This window comes from Hakea prostrata, chromosome 8 (assembly GCF_041222555.1).
Source record: "Hakea prostrata isolate BN-2017 chromosome 8, UWA_Hpros_2, whole genome shotgun sequence".
Classification (NCBI taxonomy): Eukaryota; Viridiplantae; Streptophyta; class Magnoliopsida; order Proteales; family Proteaceae; genus Hakea; species Hakea prostrata.
The window spans coordinates 16,065,450-16,085,185 of NC_142607.1; the positions used below are offsets into that span (position 1 = coordinate 16,065,450).

Consider the following 19,736-nt stretch of genomic DNA (forward strand, 5'->3'; position numbering starts at 1 on the left):
AGCATTACTAAGCATTTGGAATGTTGAATTCCATCGTGTAGCTACATCTCCATGCAAGCCCCTATTAAAAGGCATTCCTAAGCTATCACAACATTCTTGAAATTTTATTTTCCTACCTTGTGAGCTCTTAACATACTTGATACTATTTCGAACCTTTTGAATAGATGCATCTATGAATTTGATGCCATCTTGAACTATAAGGTTCAAAATATAGGCACAACATTGGATATTCAAAAAACTCCTTTACAAATCAATGCATTCTTTGAATTCAAAGTGGACTTCAAATGATTAATTCCTCAAGCATTGGAACTTGCATTATCAACTGTTACTGAAAATAATTTTTATTCAATCCCCCACTCAATCAAAATCTTGCGAACAACCTCATATATTTTTGCACCCGAATGTGGAGATGTTAATATAGAAAACTTGATCAATTTCTTCTGCAAAACCCATGACTTATCAATATAATGAGCAGTGAGTGTCATATACCCATCATTAACTATTGAAGTCCACAAATTTGTTGTGATTGACACTCTTCCAGATGACTTCTTCATTGCCTCTCTAATAGCAACTTTCTCCCTTTTAAAGATGCTATGAATATCACTCAAAAGAGTATTCCTACTAATAGGAGAATACTCAGGATAGAGATATAACATTAGTTTCCTAAACTTTGGATGCTCTACAAATCTTAGAGGGAGTTCGTTCTTAGCAATCAACTCCAAGACCATGTCAAGCACTACATTCGGGTCAATTTTCAAGCTTCTCATCCCCAAATTCCCATCACTTTGTTGCAACATCATTTGATTTATGTCAATTATCTTCCTTAGGACACTTTCATGTGATTAATGGTCCCATTTTTTTGGGGGTCAGCTAAAAATATCTTCCCACATTTTGTGCATTTTGCTATAGGAATTCCATCTTGAGTTGCAACTCATATATATGCTTGTTTTCTCACAAATCTAAAGCCACCATTGTGTTTTAGAGGGCCTAAAATAGACTAAATACCAATTCTTGCGAAAATTGAGACTTAATACCTACTGAGGTGAACCCTCGAGTTGGGTCGAGTGGATCGAGGAATTTTACATATCTTGGCTGAGGAGATCCTTATTGATATTGAGATCTTAAACCATGGCTGTAATTTGTTTCCTTGGGGCCTGGAGGGTAATGGGGGACAGAATAAAGGAGAAAGAAGGATAAAGAAGATAGGGGGTAGAAGGGGGAATCTGAGAAAAATCAGTCTTGAAGAAGGGGAAGAGGGAGAAGAATACTCATAACCATAAGAAGAGAAGAGGAAAGGGTGAGAGAAGGGAGGGCTGCAAACATACAAAGCCTAAGCTTCACTTCATCTCTCTTAAATAGGCAGATTACAAGCATTGAAATAATAAAAGAACATACTCCAATAACTAAAACTAATCCTCAGTATCCTATTTGAATTAAAATACTGCTTATGTAATAATCCTAAAATCTAAGAAAAATCCCTTAAAACACTGTTCACCTCACTGTAGCATTGAAGAAACCGAGAGTCCTTTTATGAAACAACTTCAGTCTTGATCACAAATAGCTGGATGTGGGCCCTTATGATCAGCAAACATTTAGTGAATGATTCTGGGAAATATTTTCCCTTCAAATCAGTTATCTTCTTGGCAATTAAATTCCTCCATCTCAAATCATGCTGCATTTGGGGGGGGGGGTTGAGATGCTCTCAGCATTTAATTTTGAGTAGTTGGTTTTCAAGGTAGGGTTTCTTGATTTTCAGGTCAAGATCTTGGATTTCAATCAAGAATAGGTGAAAACTAGGGCTAGAAAGGTCCAGCTAGGGTTTGGATTGAGAGCTATTGGTCTATTGGGGCTGTATTGAATGAGCTATGAAGTTTTAAATGATTCTAATGGAGGGTTAGGAAAATATATGGTTTCTTGGTTTTGGGGGGAAGAAGGGACTGAACAAGAACAGGGGCGCACCTTACCTTTGATAAAGTGTTTTGATGCCTATGTGATACCTTTACAACTATGGTCCTACTCCATTTGTTCCCAAGTATGTCCCAGGACCTTTCTTTGCTCCTAACAACACTGTACTGGCCTCCTTTGTAAAAGCCATGGCATTACCAAAAGAAGAACCATCCAAATTCAGTTTCAACATTCCAACTAAGGAGGTGTGGAGTAGGTCTAAATCCTATGATTGCATGGGATGTTGAAATTAGTCATGGTTCCCTCGGTGAAGCCTTTTGTAGTTGCACATCTATGTTATCCTATCTCTTGTGGTGATGTTACCATATTTCACCAAAGTATCATCCGTAAACAGTTTGTTGCTTCAAGGGTTTTCTAGTTTTAGTATTCAAGCTCATTTTTTACCAGATGCTTTTTTTTTCAGGAACTCCATTGTACATGGCTCCGGAGTTGGTCCGTGAACAGCCATACAACCACACTGCTGATTTATGGTCTCTTGGAGTTATTTTGTATGTTTCAATTTCACTTGCTCTTTCATATTATCAATGATATTGTAGGTTTTTAGTATCTTCTGATTGTAGTCTTTGTTTGATGTGCTAAAATAGGCTAAAAAAACATTTGTCTTATTTTCTTGATATGGTTAGGCATGTGTTTCTTTTTATTTTTTATGTTTTTAATTGGGTTTACTTTTCTATTTCTTTCACATTGTTGTAGTTCTTTCTTGTGGAAAAGAGTAGTTGGTGGTATTTTGGTGCTTTGCCACAGGGACACCACCTGATACCATCATATGGCACCAAGGATGTTGTATCCTCACATTTACCTGGGATTGAACACCTGACTTTGCTAGCTCTGATACCATGTTACAACTGCATACCTTAGGAGGTCAAGCTTTTAAGTGAGGTCAACAACAATCTATGTCAAATTATCAACAATTACACAATCTGGAAATAGGTCTAGTCCACCGAATGATTAAATGCACAAACAAACATATTCCCAGACTACCCGTGTTGGAACTTATCTCAATAATACCAATTTTTAGACCATACATGTTATGCATTGTGCTGTAAAACCATGCAAATTGGTTGAAAAACTTCTGAAACTTTGGTTTAAATGTTGAGGTACCAGTACAAAATGTGTTGAGTGGTGGAAGACCTGAAACTTGAGATGTGTAATCCAAAGGTGCACTTGATCAAACATCAAGTGACTGGGAAGTTGTTTCATGTCAAGTCCTGATTCCTTCGACAAACCTGTGTAAATAGTGCTGCCCCTTTCCTTAATATATTCTTCGTTCAAGATTTCGGTTTCAACTAGTCAAAATCTAAATATACCATCAAAATTGCTAAAATGACCAAAATATACTGAAGATCCATCATTTTGCATACCATTTCAATTTGTGAAGTGTAAAAAGCTGAAATATTTCTTCAAAAGTTTGGTATTTCAACTAAAATTTCGGACTATGAGTATATGTGAAAATATTATATCTGTGTATATATAATTAAAACTGTTTGACCTCTCAGAATGATCCACTATCAAGCCTTTGACTTTGATCTGGTCTTCCTCCTGTAGAGATTGGGTTTGAAATCATTATTTGCAATATTTGTGTGAGCAGAGCAATCTCTAGCTCTCTTCCATATCTTCTTTTTTATACATGCATTCTTCTTCTGGTTTTGTTTTGTTTTTCTCCGGATCACTTGGGCAGCTTGCAACCTCCTTTTTCATTTGAGTGGTACACCTTTTCCTGTTATTTAAATCTTGAACACCAGAATGAAGGCAGCGTGTGAGACGAAACTTATGTACATTGAGGATAATCTGTTAAATGACTATTGGGAAGAATAGAATCAGTTAAGAATCGACAGCTTTTCGAAATATGGTTGTCGTCTTCTAGGTACTGCTCATTGGAAAATGCTTATTTTTGATAAGCAAAGTTCATTTTTCACTCTAGTGTTACATTGTTGTATTGCTTAATTTTGTTTCCTTGATTAGTGAGTTTGTATATTATACTTTAAATGAGGGGGCTGTTGTGTTTTCCTGCAGGTTGTATTTGTCTGTTTTACATACATATTTGCTTAGGTTACATGAGTAACTATACATCTTCCATATATAGAACTGTTTCTAGGGATGATAATGAGAGACAAAATAAAGAAGAAGAAAGAGGGATAAAGAAGACGGGGAAGAAGGGGAAAGCTGAGAAGGATCAATCTTGAAGGACGGGGAAGAGGGAGAAGAACCCTCATGAGAATAAGAGGAGGAGAGGAGAGAGGGAGAACTGGGGCTCCAAACGTATAAAGCAAAAGCTCCACTTCATCTTTTTATTTATTTATTTATTTTTTATGTAGACTGATTAAGCATTTAAATAATAAAGGAACATACTCGACAACTATACTAGGACTCTTAGCAATTTAAAACTAATCCTAGGTATCCTACCTAAATTAAAAAACTTCTTAGATAATTATCCCATAAAAATAACCAAGAAAAATCCTTTAAAACTCTGTTCCCATCACTGTAGCGTAAATGGTAACTGAGTGTCAGCTTTTTGGGAAACAACTTCAGTCTTGAGCACAAATAGCTGGCTGTGGAGACACATGGTCAGCAAACAATTAGCAGATAATTCTGGGAATATTTTCTCCTTTCCAAGTCCTTGAGCTTCTTGTAATTAAATTCCTCAAAGATAGACAAAAGATTCATGGTGGAACTCCATTTTAAATTGTGCTGCATCAATCTTTGTGCTTTTAAAAAAACTTGTCCTCGAGTTTTAGTAAAATAATAACTGACATTGTACTGAAAGTGCTTGTCTCAAGATGGAAGTATCCTCCTTCCCCCACCCCCCTCTTCTTTGAAGGTGTGCGGATGAAAGAGAGAGAAGGTTTGCTAATAGTATCAATCACAGTGGTAGTGAATAGGTGAAGAATAGAATGGGTGGACAAAATGGGGAAGAGGATCATAGAAGGAAGAAGAAACATTTGAGAAGAAAAGCGGAGAGAAGAAAATTGGTAGGAAGATTGATCTTAAGAAAAAAAATTCGCATGGAAGACAAATTGAGAGCAGGACGGAGTGAGCGAAGAATTCCATAGATAGAGAGAGTTACCTAGGTTTGGACTTAGATACCAATTAATGGGGGATAAAATAAAAAAGGAGAAAGAAGGATGAAGAAGATAGGGTGAGGAAAGGGAAATCTGAGGAGAATTAGTCTTGAAGAAGGGGAAGAGGGAGAAGAACACTTGATGAGAAAATTTATGTATCAAATCTTAGGGCATAAAGCATGCATTTTACACACCAAGAATAGAGCTACCTCGTGTTTTTTTGTTGTTTGCAAAGTTTATGATATTTTGGGAGCTTAGTGATTATTGGGATTTTTGGGTGCGATACTTGTAATTTAACACGTAAAGTGGTCCAATTTATTTTCATTGCTGTGAAGAGGGCCCAATTCTAAGCATGATGGGCCAAAGTGGATAAAAAAAAATGCAAGTTTGGGTCAGATAAATCATTCCAAAGAAATTATTTATGATCAAGGGCTTAGGTTTATTTTTATTTTATTTTTGGAGAAGAAAAAGATTCCAAGTGTACGCATGAGGCCTATGAAGCAGTCGAAGAGTAGGATCTTCTTCCCTAATATGAGTTGACCTCCTTCCAATTTTTCCTTACTGTCCAAGATTTTAGAGTTTTTCCCCCTTCATGTTGCCCACTTAAGTTGGGCCCAAACTCTAGGTTCCCACTTAAGTGGCCAATATTACATGTTGTCCAATCTAGTGAACTTGGAATATTAAAAAAAACCCAATGTTTGTTTTTGACACCTTGACTGTTAAGTTTTCAAAATTTGAAATGTGTTGAGACCTAAATGCCCCTCACCCGTCTCACTCACTGTGTACCCAACCCCTAGGTGGGTGAATGGATTCTCCCTTCACCCATCTTCTTCCTACACCTCGCCGGAAATCCCACCACCGCCGACGACCACCACCCCTTCCCCTGCTGGTGACCACTGCCCCACCTCCCCCTCACCCTCCCTTAACCCTCCCAAATGCCTTATCCACCATTTTTACTCCCCTGCTATAAAGAGAATTAAATTCTTGTTGTGAGGAACTGGGCTCATCATCAATATCTGTTTCTGGAAAAGTTGTTAGAAGCCATGGAAGAAGAGGAAAAAATGGTATTTGACGGGAAAATTTCAACGAAACTTGTTGCTCTTCGATCTCAGAATCTTGAAATTGATACCAGAGGAAAGCGATTAAGAAGAGCATAAAAAATCTGAAGCCCAAATGGTTGGGAATGATTGTTATCGACAGTTGCAAAGACTCTTTCTAATTCATCAACCTCCTTCGGTCTCTCCTATGTATAGATTTGAAGACTGATCATGTGTAAGCTGTGCTTCTTTTTTATTTTTCATTCTAGCATCAAACCCTAACTTTAGTAAATCTGGTTCAGATTGTTTTCAAACCCTTAAACAATTACCTTCAAGAACAGATTGATTCCTTAGTTGCTGCTGATTCGTTAAAGAGCCAATACTGGTTAGGACTTAGGTTTGGGTCTCCAAACCCTAAATTAGTTCTCTTCTTGGGTTCCCAAACCATAATCTGGTTGCTATTGTTGCTGGTTTGGGTCTTCAAACCATAAAGTGGTCTCTCATCGAAGGATCTCCTGGTGGTTTCTAAAGGGCTTGATGAGATTCGCACTGTCAACGCCATTTGCGGTGTGGCATGTTCTAGTAATGCAAGGGTGTTGTTGATCACAACGCAGCCCAAGCGTGTGTCAGCCACTAAATACGCCCCTGTGATTGCTCACATTCTGATGCAGTTGATGGCGGATGATCATCAAGCTTGTGCAGCGAAACAGTTGCAGCTGCTTCTGATGGGAAGCGTAATGGAAGGTGCCATGTTTGTGTTGTTTGAGATGGTGATTTACAGATTGGCAAATGTTCTTGGTCAAACCCTTGAGAAAATCCCTTTTAGATTTAGGGTTTGGAACTGGTGGAGGTGAGGAAGGTGGTTGCTGGTAGGGGGAGGGGTGGTGGCATTTCCGATGAGTTGTTGGAAGAAGATGGGTGAAGGGAGAATCCATTCACCCACCTAAGGGTTGGGTACACAATGAGTGAGAGGGGTGAGGGGCATTTAGGTCTAAACACATTTCAGATTTTGAACACTTAACAGTCAAGTTGTCAAAAACTAACGTTGGGTTTTTTGTAATATTTCAACTTCACCAGATTGGGCAACATGCAATATTGGCAGCTTAAGTGGGCAACCTAGAGTTTGGGCCCAACTTAAGTGGGCAACATGAAAAAGAGTCCTATTTTATAAATCATCTACTTTATTCTATCTAGCTAATAGGCTTATAATTTCTAAGATACTTTTCTTTTCACTTCCGCTTGCCACAATTTTTTGTATTGTTCTTTCCTTTCTCACTCTCACTCCCATTCCCATTCCCATTCTTGTCTCTATTTTTTTCTTTTTCTTTCTTTCTTCTCTTTCCCTTCCATTCTTTTCTTTTCCCCATGTTTTTCTAACTCCATATTTTTCCTTTTGTTTCTCTCTTTGTTCTCTTTCCATCTTCACTCTCTTTCTATTTTGTGCTCTCTCATTCATTTCCTCGTGAATTTAATTTCACTAAAATATATTCTTTTTACTTTTTCCTATTTTATTTCCTTTCTTTTCTCTCTCCTTCACTTCCACTTCTCCTTCATCATGTATAGTTTGTCTTGTTTCTTTCTTTGATTTAGTCGTATTATTATACTTCTCTCCATATTTTCACCCCCTCTACCAACTTTTTGTAAGTACCCCTCTCAAACTGATACTTAGGTTACAATCTCTTCTCCTTAGTTTTTAGGTCTTCTATTTCTCTGCTGCTTTGTGGTTTCAATTATTAGACTCTATGTTTAGGTTTCAAATTTACATGTAATCTCTTTAATGTAATGTGTTTTGTTATAGTTGTTTACTTCTTTTTATTTATGCAAAATGAACATACTCCAATAAGAAAACAACTATACTAGTATGCTTAGCAATTCAAAACAAACCAAAACTAATCTCCAATATCCTACCTGAGTTAAGAAATTGCATTCAAATTATCCCTTAGAAATAACCAAGAAAAATCCCTTAAAATACTGTTCACATCACTGTAGGGTGAACTGTAACCAAGAGTCCTTTGTTCATGTAACAACTTCAGTCTTGATCACAAATAGCTGGTGTGGGGTCACATGATCAGTTGACAATTAGCAGATAATTCTGGGAAATATTTTCCCTTCAAATCAGTTATCTTCTTGGCAACTAAGCTCCTCAACACTAGATCAAAATTCGTACGATTGGAACTCCATTTCAAATTGTGCTGCATCAGATGAACTAATGAAGAGTTTACTCTTCACCCCCCAATATCAGTTTCCCAGGTGTGATCTTTATGGGTCCGAGTTCTAACATCTGTTTACCATTATGGTTTTTGGTGAAGTGACAGAAATTACTTTTAATGTATGGGAAGTTTGTAAGAACTGCATTGCTACTTATCTTATATTCATTTTGATTTCACTAAGTTCTGGTTCCGACAAGGCATGAAACTATCTTCTTTTTGGTGTTTCCATTTCTATCTTCATTGGTCACTTACTTTCCAATTCCTTATCATTAATGCATAAACTCAATGACTGTTAACTACGTGTTGATAGGTATGAACTGTTTGTTGGTCAACCACCATTTTATACAAATTCAGTATATGCACTGATCCGGCATATCATCAAGGTACATGTTCAACCTCTCATGTATTTTTGAAAGCAATAATATAATGGGCTAGAAGAATTTATTATCAGGTTTTTGCAGGATCCAGTTACGTATCCTGATACCATGAGCCCAAACTTTAAAAGTTTTCTAAAAGGCTTGCTCAATAAGGTAGTAACCAGCTGAAGTTAGAATTATGCTTCATCTAGTTTTTTGATAGATTTGTGCTTGATCTGTTGAATATTAAACCGTTTATTGCTTTAAGGTCTTTCATCTGGTAAGCTGATTTACATAATCATGGAAAACAGGTACCTCAAAATAGGCTTACTTGGCCTGCACTTCTTGAGCATCCATTTGTCAAAGAAACATCTGATGAGATTGAGGTAGAGGTAAGAAGATCTAAAATGACATAGGTGTTTGTGTCAGTATACATGTTAGATATTAGTCTCGTATACATATTTTCGTTGCCTATTGTTTCTTAGATTTGTTAGTCATATGTTTCTCCTGAACAACTTCTAGGATCTTCATGCTGCAACTGCTGCAGCAGAAATTGGTGATGCAGCTTGGAGAGGTGAAGGTACACATACCTCAGCAAATGAGTCAACCACTGCTAGTCCTGAGTGTAAGACATCTGATTGGGGATTTCCAGCTTCAGTTCCTTGTCTTCACATCTTATTAATCTTCAATGCAGGTAAAAATCAATCTTCTGCTGTCCTCGAGAATGGCAAGGCTCAGAGTCCTCCCAGAGATGGTCAATTATATTCTCCTAGCTCTCATATGGAAAATTCTTCGTCACTTGTAGAACCTTCTGGAATAAGTCCCTCTGGTGTTCAATCAGGTATAGTAGATCAGATAATTAAGGAAAAGTCTTGTTTCTGCTTCTTTTCTGTTTGGTATGTTGTGCTGAAGGAGTGTTTTCAGAAGCATAAAAGCATAAGCCTTCAGGCACATCAATGATGTGTGTTTTTCCTTGGGGCATAGCCTTGGGCGCCAAAGTATTTGTGAGAGTTAAACCTCACATGTGGTGTGGCCTTTATTTGCACCAGATTCTTGAGGTATGAGCCTCATGAAAGCCAATCATTTTAGGTTTTATTTCAATGCAGGTATAACGTTGTTGAGAATCGGCCCAACTTACTAGTTACGGTGATTTTGAAAATTTTCTCAAATACTATATGTCATTAATAATTTTTTCCAGTTAAGCTTATATGCATTTTCAGTACATATTGTGCATTGGTTGCAAACTGAAAGACAATGGAATATGGATACAAATGACACCAAATACATCAGCTTAATGGGGTCAGCTGCAGGGGATCCCAAAAAGAATGAAGGGTAACTAGGTCTAAAGACTCTAAACAGAAGAAGTGGAAACAAGGAGATGGAGAAAAGAGGGAGAGGAACTGAGATGAGAAATGGATAACTGAGTTTGACAAATGAAGGATGAAAACAGTAGGAGAACGAGACACAATCCAAGAAACCAGGAAAAATCTCAGCTAAATGGGGTAATACTACATGAATCCTTGCCCCCCAGGAGTCTAAAAAAGGTGATACTTAGGCTGCGTTTGTTTGCTGGAAAAAAAGGGGTGGGAAAGTTGTACTTGTGGGTCCCATATGTTAGTGGGGTGGGAAACAGGATAGTAAAGTGTGGAAAAGTAATGGGTAAATACACTTTTTCAGTTTCAATACTTGTTTGGTTGGATGGGGTGCGGTTGTAAAAGTATTTTAAATTAAAAATATATTATCATTATTATTATTTTTTATATAAACATGTTCTTCTCTCTCCCTGTGCGGGTGGTGGTATATGTATATCAGATTATCAGTGTAAAGGTAAAGTGCTCTGCTCTCTCTCTCTCTTTGTGGACTGCGCATCTCTCTCTCTCTGATCTGCGCTCTCTCTCTCTCTTGCTCTGTGCTCTGCGATCTGCTCTCTCTCTGCTCTGCGCTCTCTCTCTCTCTCTGCTTTGCGTTGTCTCTCTCTGTGCTCTGCCTCTGCCTTTGCCGCCGGCCACTTCCTCTGTCATCTTCTATCTCCACCGAAGCTCCCGCCAAAGTTGCAGATCTCCTGCCAGTCTTCTCAACTCTCCCTCATTTTCCCCTCAAAATCCCATCAAAATCTTGGGGTTTTGAGAGGGCCTGGGGTGGGAAAAATGAGTCTCGACAGGGATTCCACGGTGGCCAAAGTTGTCGGCTGAGTTTCCCACCCTAGGCAACCAAACAGGTAAATATTCGGAATTTTGTGGTAATCAAGTACAACTTTCCCACCCCTTTTTACCCACCCCACTTTAACCCTGCAAACAAACGCAGCCTTAGTAGAAGGGCAGGACTGCGCATGCCATTGCTCACAATTTCTTCAATGGTAATTTTAGGCTCATTTGGACCCCCAAAAAAATAAATTTTAGGTCCATTGCTTTGTTTTAGCTCCTTCAATCTGAACTGTGTTGCTTGTTAGAACCAGTGGCTCAATCTAATTTATTTTGGTATATTCTCCTCTGTCCAGGTAATATTTCTCTTTTCAGTTGTAATCAACTCTTTTTTAGTCCATTTCGTTTTCCTAGTCAGTTAAGTTACTTAGTAGGGTTAGGATCATGTTAGCCCTTTCCTTTTTAGTGGAGTCCTTTGTGTCATCTATATAATGTTGTAAGAGGGGTCAGTATTGAAACTGATTTTTTTGGGGTCAGAGGAAACTGATTTGATGAGTGGGAGTTATAATTTGAGTATTGGTCAGCCTATTGAGAGCTGCGTTGTTTCTCCATCCCCTCCATCGAGTTCTTCTATCTCCCCCTAGGTAGTTTGATCTCCATTGATGACTCTGCATAGGTCCTGCAATTTCCCTAAAATTTATAGATATTCAAGCATTCAACTTGCTGCTCTTTATACATGAGTGAGTTGTTTCAATCCCCAGCCCCTGTATATGCTTATAACTTCCTAAATCATAATCACCAATTTTCCTTTTTTGATTTTTGTCTTCTCATACCATCACTTATTCCCAGTTCAAATTAGCCATAAGAAAAATTCTTCATATCATGTTTAAACTTTAAATATCCGACTCCATCCCCTTGACATTCAACCCAAAGTTGGTTTATTTTTTTCCAGAAAAACCTTAAAACTTCCTATTCCATCGCTAACCTTTTAATTATCCTACTTCAAAATTACTCTTAATCCAGCAGTCAAATCTTTCCAAACTTTGACCTCGTCATTCCCTAGCCATAACCAACACTTGATCCCTGTTGCTTCCCAATTATGAATTAACCCAGAACCGTAACTTCCTGCATCTGAATTCTTGCTGACAAACTCTAAAATTTACCCAGCCAAAACCAGCAGTCAAAAATAACTCCAATCCAAGCGGTTTCTTCATACCATCCTAAAAAAACCATTTGAGTTTGGTTGCAATTTGATAGTTAGAACTAAGAACACAATCCTTATTCATGTTTCTTTAATTTCAGGAACATTCCATCATCCACGAAACCCCAAACCTTTTTCGATGCCCTTCCCTACCATCAAACTTGATTTCTTACCAACCTTAAACCTATTTGAGCCTAAAACCCTAATTTGACCTACACGAGCTTACCAGTTCAATGCAAGTACTGGATAATTGCTCCTATAGTTGTTTTCAGTGTAGGACAGCTGGAGTACATCATCTTGTTTTTCTGCACATCCATTTTAACATCCTTGTATCCTCATGGCACTTAACTACCCAGCTGTTAGCTCCACACATTATAACTGGTCGTACACAACACCTCTATATAACTTCACTTGAAGCTTTAAAGGGACACATAGGTCACACAGAATTCTGGATGCACCTCTCCACTTAAACCATCCCACTTTATTTCTTTGTGAGTCATTATCCTTTATGTCGCCTTAACTTATGACTACCACAAATATAAAAAGTATTTGTGCAGTATGTCCTACCAAAAAGAAAAAAAAAATTAAGTGTGGTATCTCTGTTTCCTCATTTATGACTCCCACTTTATTTCTTTGTGAGTCATCATCCTATATGTCAACTTAACTTATGACTACCAAGGAAGAAAATTCGACCGAAACAGGAATTTTGACCTTGCAAAAGGCCAAAATTTCGATGTTTCAGTCGAAACTGGACACTTTTTTTTTTTGGAAATTGGAACTTCAATTTCGGGCTTCATATGGACTCAAAATGATTTGGATTCTTGCATTCTACTTATTTCAAGCATAATAAACACACTGGAACTAGTATTTTGCCAAAAAAAAAAACCATTGAAAATTTATCATTCAAGTATACTAACAAATGACTGGTTCTGACAAGTGCAAACTGTATCGCATACATGAATTGTTTGGTAGAATGGTTACATATACAACAAGTCAACAAAATAAAATGACTGACTAGATCAAGTGATTGTGTCTCACATATATTAAGTTGAAGCCTATATATCATATATATATATATATAAAATAAAAATACATAATTTTAGAAAATAATTATTAAAATCAGAAAATGAAAAAATGGTAGAAAATAATAAAAAGATAAGTTTAACAAAACACAATCATAGATCATAGTCCTAGGCTAAACATGTATTAATTCCAAAGCAATACAAGATCATTTAAGGGATGAACAAAACAAAAATAAAAAAGGGTAAGTTTGGAACTGTTGGGTATGTCTTATGTTTCACATTCTATTGTTGTCGGAGTTTCCTTTGTAGCTGTTGTGGCTTAAGAGGTGTTTGGAGGCAAAAATGAGCAAACGAGGTGTTTGAAGACAAAGGAGTCGTGGAAATTAGTTGAAAATGGGATAGAAATCAACAAAAACTAAGGGAAAACAAGTTGGAATGTTGAAATGGTCGAAATTTCGGTCGAAACATCCGAAATGGTCGAAATCTTCGAAATTTCGGTTGAAATTTGACACTTTTCCAAAATAACACTTTTTCGAGCGAAATGGTCGAAATGCTGGGTTCTCTTTTTGTGGTTTATAACTGATGGTATTCTGGCCTATTTAGTAGTTGTGTGATAAAGACATGATTTGGGGAGTGACTTGGCTTTTCATTTTCTTTAAGGGCTTTGTTAATTGCTGGTCTTCTTTTCGGCATCTTTTCTGTGCTAGTTTGCTGAGGTTGTTTGGGTTGAGATTACTTTCCCCATTAAAGCGTGACTGCTGACCTCATCTTATTGCCTTTTTTACACTACAATGGAGCTTTAGCAAATTTGACAGCAACTTATGGAGGATTAATTAGGAGAGGTTGGAGATCCTATTCTGGCTTATACAGGAAAGTGAGAAGGGCTCTCAGTGCTAGCAATGGAAATAGAAGCTATTCATAAAGGCTTTCAGATCTTTATCAAGAGGAAGGTGCACAGGCCTTGGAAAATACATACTTTAAAAGAAAAAATCCAGCAGCTGGTAGGTCTTCCCATGATAGGGAGTTTACACATGTTTTGGGGGGAACAAAACCAGGTGGCAGACTATACGGCAGGTGTATAACTGGGGAATGCCCAGGTGGTGGGGGAGCCTCCGGACTTCCCAAGAGAGCTAGTGGAGATGGTTTGCAAGGATGCTGGTGCTCATGTTTATTATAGATTGTAGTTGGATTAAATTCTAGTTCAGGACCCTGGTTGGGAGGGAAGGACCTTTTGTTGGAACCCGCTTCCCTTCTTGGTGTTCTAGGGGATTTCCTTTCTTGTATGTTCCCCCATTTTCTAATAAAAAAAGACTACTTATCAAAAAAAAAAAAAAAAAAAAAAAAAAAAATTATGCACACTCCACTTCTTTACTATGATCTCTTGAATATCAAAGTTTTTAATCATCCAACATCTTAGCTTTTTTACCCCTAAGTTATCTCTTCAAGCGATTTTTACCCTTCATCTCCTTATAACATCTACCTACTCCAGCTTGTTACCTGTTAGGGATCCAGTGTTCCTGGAAGCTAATCTAATCCTTGTTTCTGGGCTACAAAATTTTCCTCTCACTTGACCTTTTCTTATTATTGCCTTCAGCCATTAGCAGGTCTTGTCACTTATGGAGACACTAAAACAAGACATATAGATGATTCTGACCAAAGAGAACAGCGCATTGAAAATCACATATTCTCTTCTCTTCTCTCTCTCTCTCTCTCCCCTCCCCACTCCCCCTTCATGTGTGTTGCACTCCTGTGCAAGGAGGCTTATGTGTTAACTTTGGGCAATTGAACACTAAACACTTTTAACATTTTGACTGTTGGAACACCTCGTATGCGTTTGCAATTCAAATCATGCTGAACTGTTGATGTTTTAGGAATCATCTTGACCTATTAAGCCTCTGCCGTGTATTGGTACAAATTACTGTCCATATCAAAGTCATAATATATAAATTCAATGGGCTACCATAAGAGTTATGAATTGTCTGCCCAAACTTATAACTCTCTCCCTATGTGTGGCCTTTCATCTAGTCAATTGCTTCTTAAATGTATTCAAACTAAGATAACAGGGATTCAAATGCGGGGATCAAAGTGAAGATACCTCAATTTTCAAGAGTTGAGACTTTGACTAGGCGAGTGGCAAAACAAATTCTTTAGAACAGATTTTAATAATTTCCTTATGAGAAAATATAAAGTCTGGTTGAAAATGTTGGGTTGCAAGAACTGGAGAAATTTGAAGAGCTGCCTGGTTTGGTTTCTTTGCACCATAATTCTGCTAGCAGACTGGTCCATCAGAGGTGATGCTTTCACTTTTCACTTTGTACATTCTAGTTTGAAGTTCGTGGTCTCAAGCATATCACCTGTTACTTTTCTTTTGGCCTCATTAGTTGTGCATAATATAGAATTGCTACTTTCAGATTTGTTCATTATCTTTTCGATAATGGAATCGCAGAGTCTGGATTCCTTTGTTATCTTTGTTCAATAAGTGCACAAATTATCATGCATATAAGAGTAGTCATAGAACTAAGTATTGGAGAATATCAAACTTGAAGCTTCTTTGACTGTTTATCTATAATATTCTGAATGATAAATAACCTCCAATTTTTTTTTCCAACTGTGTTTGAATTGCTTTGTTTGTCATGGTACTAGTACGCTAATTTGGATCTTATCCCTTTGCAGGTTGCCTTATACTGGATAGGTTGGAAAATAACTCTCGTACAGTTAAAGGAGCAAATACTATTGGTCAAGATGCAAAAGGATTAGAAAACGTCTTGCTGCCTTTGAAAACTTGGACCAATGGGACACCAAGCTCTTGCAAGTAGGCAAATAAATCCTTTTTTCCCTGCCTAAAAGTTCCTTGTAAAATACTGGAATACATGGTGCAAGCTTCTAGAAGTTATGCGTCGTATTTTTTTACAAATTCACCTTGGATGCTTGTTCTTATGCTTCTCAGCACATCTTCTTTACAGCATGATGTTTCAATTAAAGTTCATAGAATACAATTATTTTTTGAAGTTTTTTTGTAGAATAATTTCCACTAATTCAAGAAGATACAGATTTTCAAGACAATATCGGAGATCATGAGGAGAAGTAGAACATGCTTGAGGGGGGGGGGGGATCAATGTTGATCTCTTACATTTACCAACTTGAGAAAAAGCAAATGCTAGATTACATAAATGCCTGTATACTAACTCAGGATATCCAAGAGGTCAGATACATGCTTATTCTCTACCAAAAAATTGTTGAAAGAACCAATAATTTCCAATAGATAGCCAAAGTTAGGCACCCAGTCTCCAAAATGAAACTATTAACAACGCCAAAGAAGTTGGTGGACTCATGGTTTTTTTGAAAACCATGATTGTCAGATCTAGTTTTGAACCTTATCACGTTATGATTCTTCACAATCTTTTAGAAAGCAATTACTTTTCAAAGCTTTTCTATGATGTTATTTAGAAGCATAACTTTCAATTTCATGATATTATGTTGAACTTGTGCAGGGATCATGATGCTATTTGTATCAAGCAATCATTGAGAATTCTTTCAAACTTAATTGCTGCTGGTGCTCTTCATTCTAGTGTGGTAGTTGATGAAATAATATCTGAACTTTTTGGATTTACTGCCGTGATAGTTGGCCTGAAATCATCTGATAATGAACTAATAGCAGAGGTATACCATTGTTTGGTCTCCGGAGTTTCTACCATTTTGTCCCACTATTTACTCCTATAAGTGTACTTATGATTCCTTCTAAAGATCCCAGGCCTACTTGCCATATGCATTCATCTGACATTTGAAGTTTATGTACTAATTTTTAGCTAATATAGTGGTGACGTTGGTGACAAATGCAGGCTCTATCAATTTCGAAGAAATTACTGAATCATAAGGGAATTAGCATTGGGAAATCATATTACAAGCATTGGGTTTCTTTAGTAGAACTGTACTCCCAGGTTTGGCTTTCTATTGCACTTGAGATGGTTTAAAAAAATGATATTATTCCATCAGTTATCTCTCACTACTATCTTCTCATGTAATTGTAGATTGTTGGCTACAACGAAGATGCTTCTGGAAGAATTTTGTATGAGTCAACTGCATGCATAGTGGTGATGTTATCACGAGTTGCTGAGGGACTTAGAATGTCAGGGAAAGTTTCTCCTCCTCCATTGGTCAATGAAGCCATAAAACAAGTTCTACAACATGCAAAAACATTTGGTTTGGTAGACCTATTATTTCTGTGTTTAGCAGCTTCAGGCTCAAGTCTTATGTCAGGTGCTACAAATATGCTGTGCTCTGCTTGTGAAGCTTGTAGGGCTATCTGGTCACTTATAGCCGCACTGGAGATTCAGTCGCTGAAAGGACATGCTTATATGTTCCCACTATACACTTTGCACAGTAATTCATTACATAGGCTTGATATCAAGGAGAATGACCCAGGTTCACTTAAGGGTATAGACTCCGCAAAAATCACTGATGCTGTGGTGAGAGCATTTATTAAATCAAAACCCATGCAGGTTGCTATCTATTACTGCCTTCATCAACGTACGGAACTTGCCTTGTCTGCTGCAATTCAGGTGTGGTATTCCACAAAGTTTTTTTCTTTTCACTTGATGCTTGGTACTTTCTTGATTAAAGTTATGTTTAATCAAGGGATCTTCTGTGATGTGAGTCACTTCTTTTTGGGAATGAATTATGTGAAATTCCTGCTCCCGTGTATCAGCTGTGTATAAAATCAAATAGGGTGCTAATTTTGTGGACTGGTAGGTTCTATGTCTACCGTTCACGTTTCAAGTTTCATCTTAAGATGTTGCAAAAGTATAGAATTAAAAATCCACAAAGAAAATAAAAATTATGAAAGATGCTCAGAGACAATCGGGTGTCTGAAAATTCAAGTGAAATGGCTATATAAATGTATGGCTGATGTTTTGCCAAATTTGACACGTTGACAATCCCAATTTCAGACCAAGCCTAGTATATCCATTGATTGGAATTACCATGAACTTTCCAAGTTTCCGTGTGACAGAATTGTGTAGACGGGAAATAGACTTTTGCTTCTGTTTTCCTGTTTTGTGCATGACGAGTTCCGAAGTGATTCATGTTTGTTTTACAAAGCATCAATGGTTTAACTTTTTGCTTACTAGCATTTCATTCTCTGTGTATGATCCCTACTTTAACTCATTATAGTGCTTTTGAGCAACTTCTGATATTGGGTCTTAACACCTAAAGAATACCAGACTATTAATTCCAATAAATGATGCCAATTAGGTTTCTGAAACCAAAATCAAACTTCAAAAAGTGTAGCAGCAGGTGTTCCATCTCCAAAAGCATGGCCTCCACAACCCTGACATAAATTGCTGCCAGAAGATAGTAGGAATTAGAAATCATTGCTGATGGAGTTGGAATAACAAACTAGGATTCCAGTATAACGTCTTTGAATTTTCCGTCTGTATGTAAATACTGCTCGATCACATAAATATCTGACTTGGATATTTTGATGCCCCTAGTTTAGTCCCAAAAGAACTTCATAACTGATTTATAATCTGGTTATTTCTTTCCATCAATGTGAAGTATATTGGTTGAAATATTTTTCATTCTTCATACATGGCCTAGTCGGGCTCAACTGAGATCCCTATAGGGTGAGGAAAACCTCAGGAGGCTGTGGAGTTTTTTTGGTCAATCAATCTATTTAATGGGATTATGACAAAGAAAATGATGTTGGATGAATGGACAAGAAGCATGGTAGTTCCAAGCTGTGGAAATAAAAGTGATACTGCAATAACTATAGAAATCTAAAGCTAACAAATTGCATAATGAATCCTTGAGAGTGAGTCATAGATGCCTGTTTGCAAAGAGGGACTCATATCTCAGCGAATTAGGTAGGCTTCAAGCCAAATAATCCATGGCAGAAGCTATCTACTTATTGGGAAGGCTTATGGAGAGATAGAGGGCAAAAAGATTATTGTATGGTCTTTATTGATCTTAAAAAGCATACAATCAATGCGCTCGAGAGTTAATCCAGAATGACCTACTAAAGAGAGGGGTGTTGAGTAGATATGTAGACTTTGTTTAAAGAAATGTGATAGGTCCCTTATTACTCAAGGCTACTCCAGGAAGAGGAACCGAAACAAGGGAGGCAATAGTAACATGTGTTGTTTGTGGTTATGTTGGACTTAGTTAGGAATTAGTTACTTCACTATGTGTTTTGTGGGGGAGTGAGTGATGTATGGGGGTATCAGCGTATTGTGTTGGGTTTGGGCAAGGTGTCTTGCAGGAGAGTACTGGCCTCTCATAGCTAGAGTGTTTGTTTATGCTCTGTTACTGTTGTTTGCTGTATTTGGCGTGCGGTACTATGGGATTTTTATTCGCTTCAGTACTGACGTCCAGTATCCTGCAGTTGATCGTTGAATTTTCGACACATGGCTTATTCCAATCCAATGAACAAAATTTCATCAGAAAAAAACCCTTTCTAAGTGTCGGCGATTCCCTCTCCTCACCCGGCTCTCCCCGCATCCACCTTCTCCACCTTCGGCTCCGGCCGCACTGATGTCTCCACCACTTCCACCACTGCCTTTTTCTTCTTTAACCCCAGCAGCATTTCAAAGAAAAAATCAAAAGAAGAAAAATCACAGAAGCAATCGTTTGAAGATTCTTGGGGATTGCGGACTATTTGCTCAAGTCTAAACCTTTCTCTTCTCCCTTTGGCTTGCTTTGATTTTCTAGCATTCCTGCAAGACCCTGATTTATCTCAACATACACCAAC

General features: G+C 37.6%; 1 protein-coding gene across 6 annotated transcripts in view; it reads left to right on the plus strand.

The window, feature by feature from the left end:
- LOC149007269 (serine/threonine-protein kinase TIO-like) overlaps positions 1-19,736 on the plus strand; it is a 55,875-nt gene that overhangs the window by 22,122 nt on the left and 14,017 nt on the right. For 5 of the 6 annotated variants that reach the window (XM_089164516.1, XM_089164515.1, XM_089164518.1 and 2 more), the window contains 10 exons: positions 2,369-2,453; positions 8,582-8,654; positions 8,733-8,801; positions 8,939-9,019; positions 9,150-9,252; positions 9,322-9,468; positions 15,665-15,803; positions 16,483-16,651; positions 16,831-16,929; positions 17,020-17,550. In XM_089164516.1, the coding sequence (XP_089020642.1) occupies positions 2,369-2,453; positions 8,582-8,654; positions 8,733-8,801; positions 8,939-9,019; positions 9,150-9,252; positions 9,322-9,468; positions 15,665-15,803; positions 16,483-16,651; positions 16,831-16,929; positions 17,020-17,550 (1,496 nt within the window). The remainder of the gene's footprint in view (positions 1-2,368; positions 2,454-8,581; positions 8,655-8,732; positions 8,802-8,938; positions 9,020-9,149; positions 9,253-9,321; positions 9,469-15,664; positions 15,804-16,482; positions 16,652-16,830; positions 16,930-17,019; positions 17,551-19,736) is intronic. The other variant, XM_089164521.1, reaches the window with a different exon arrangement.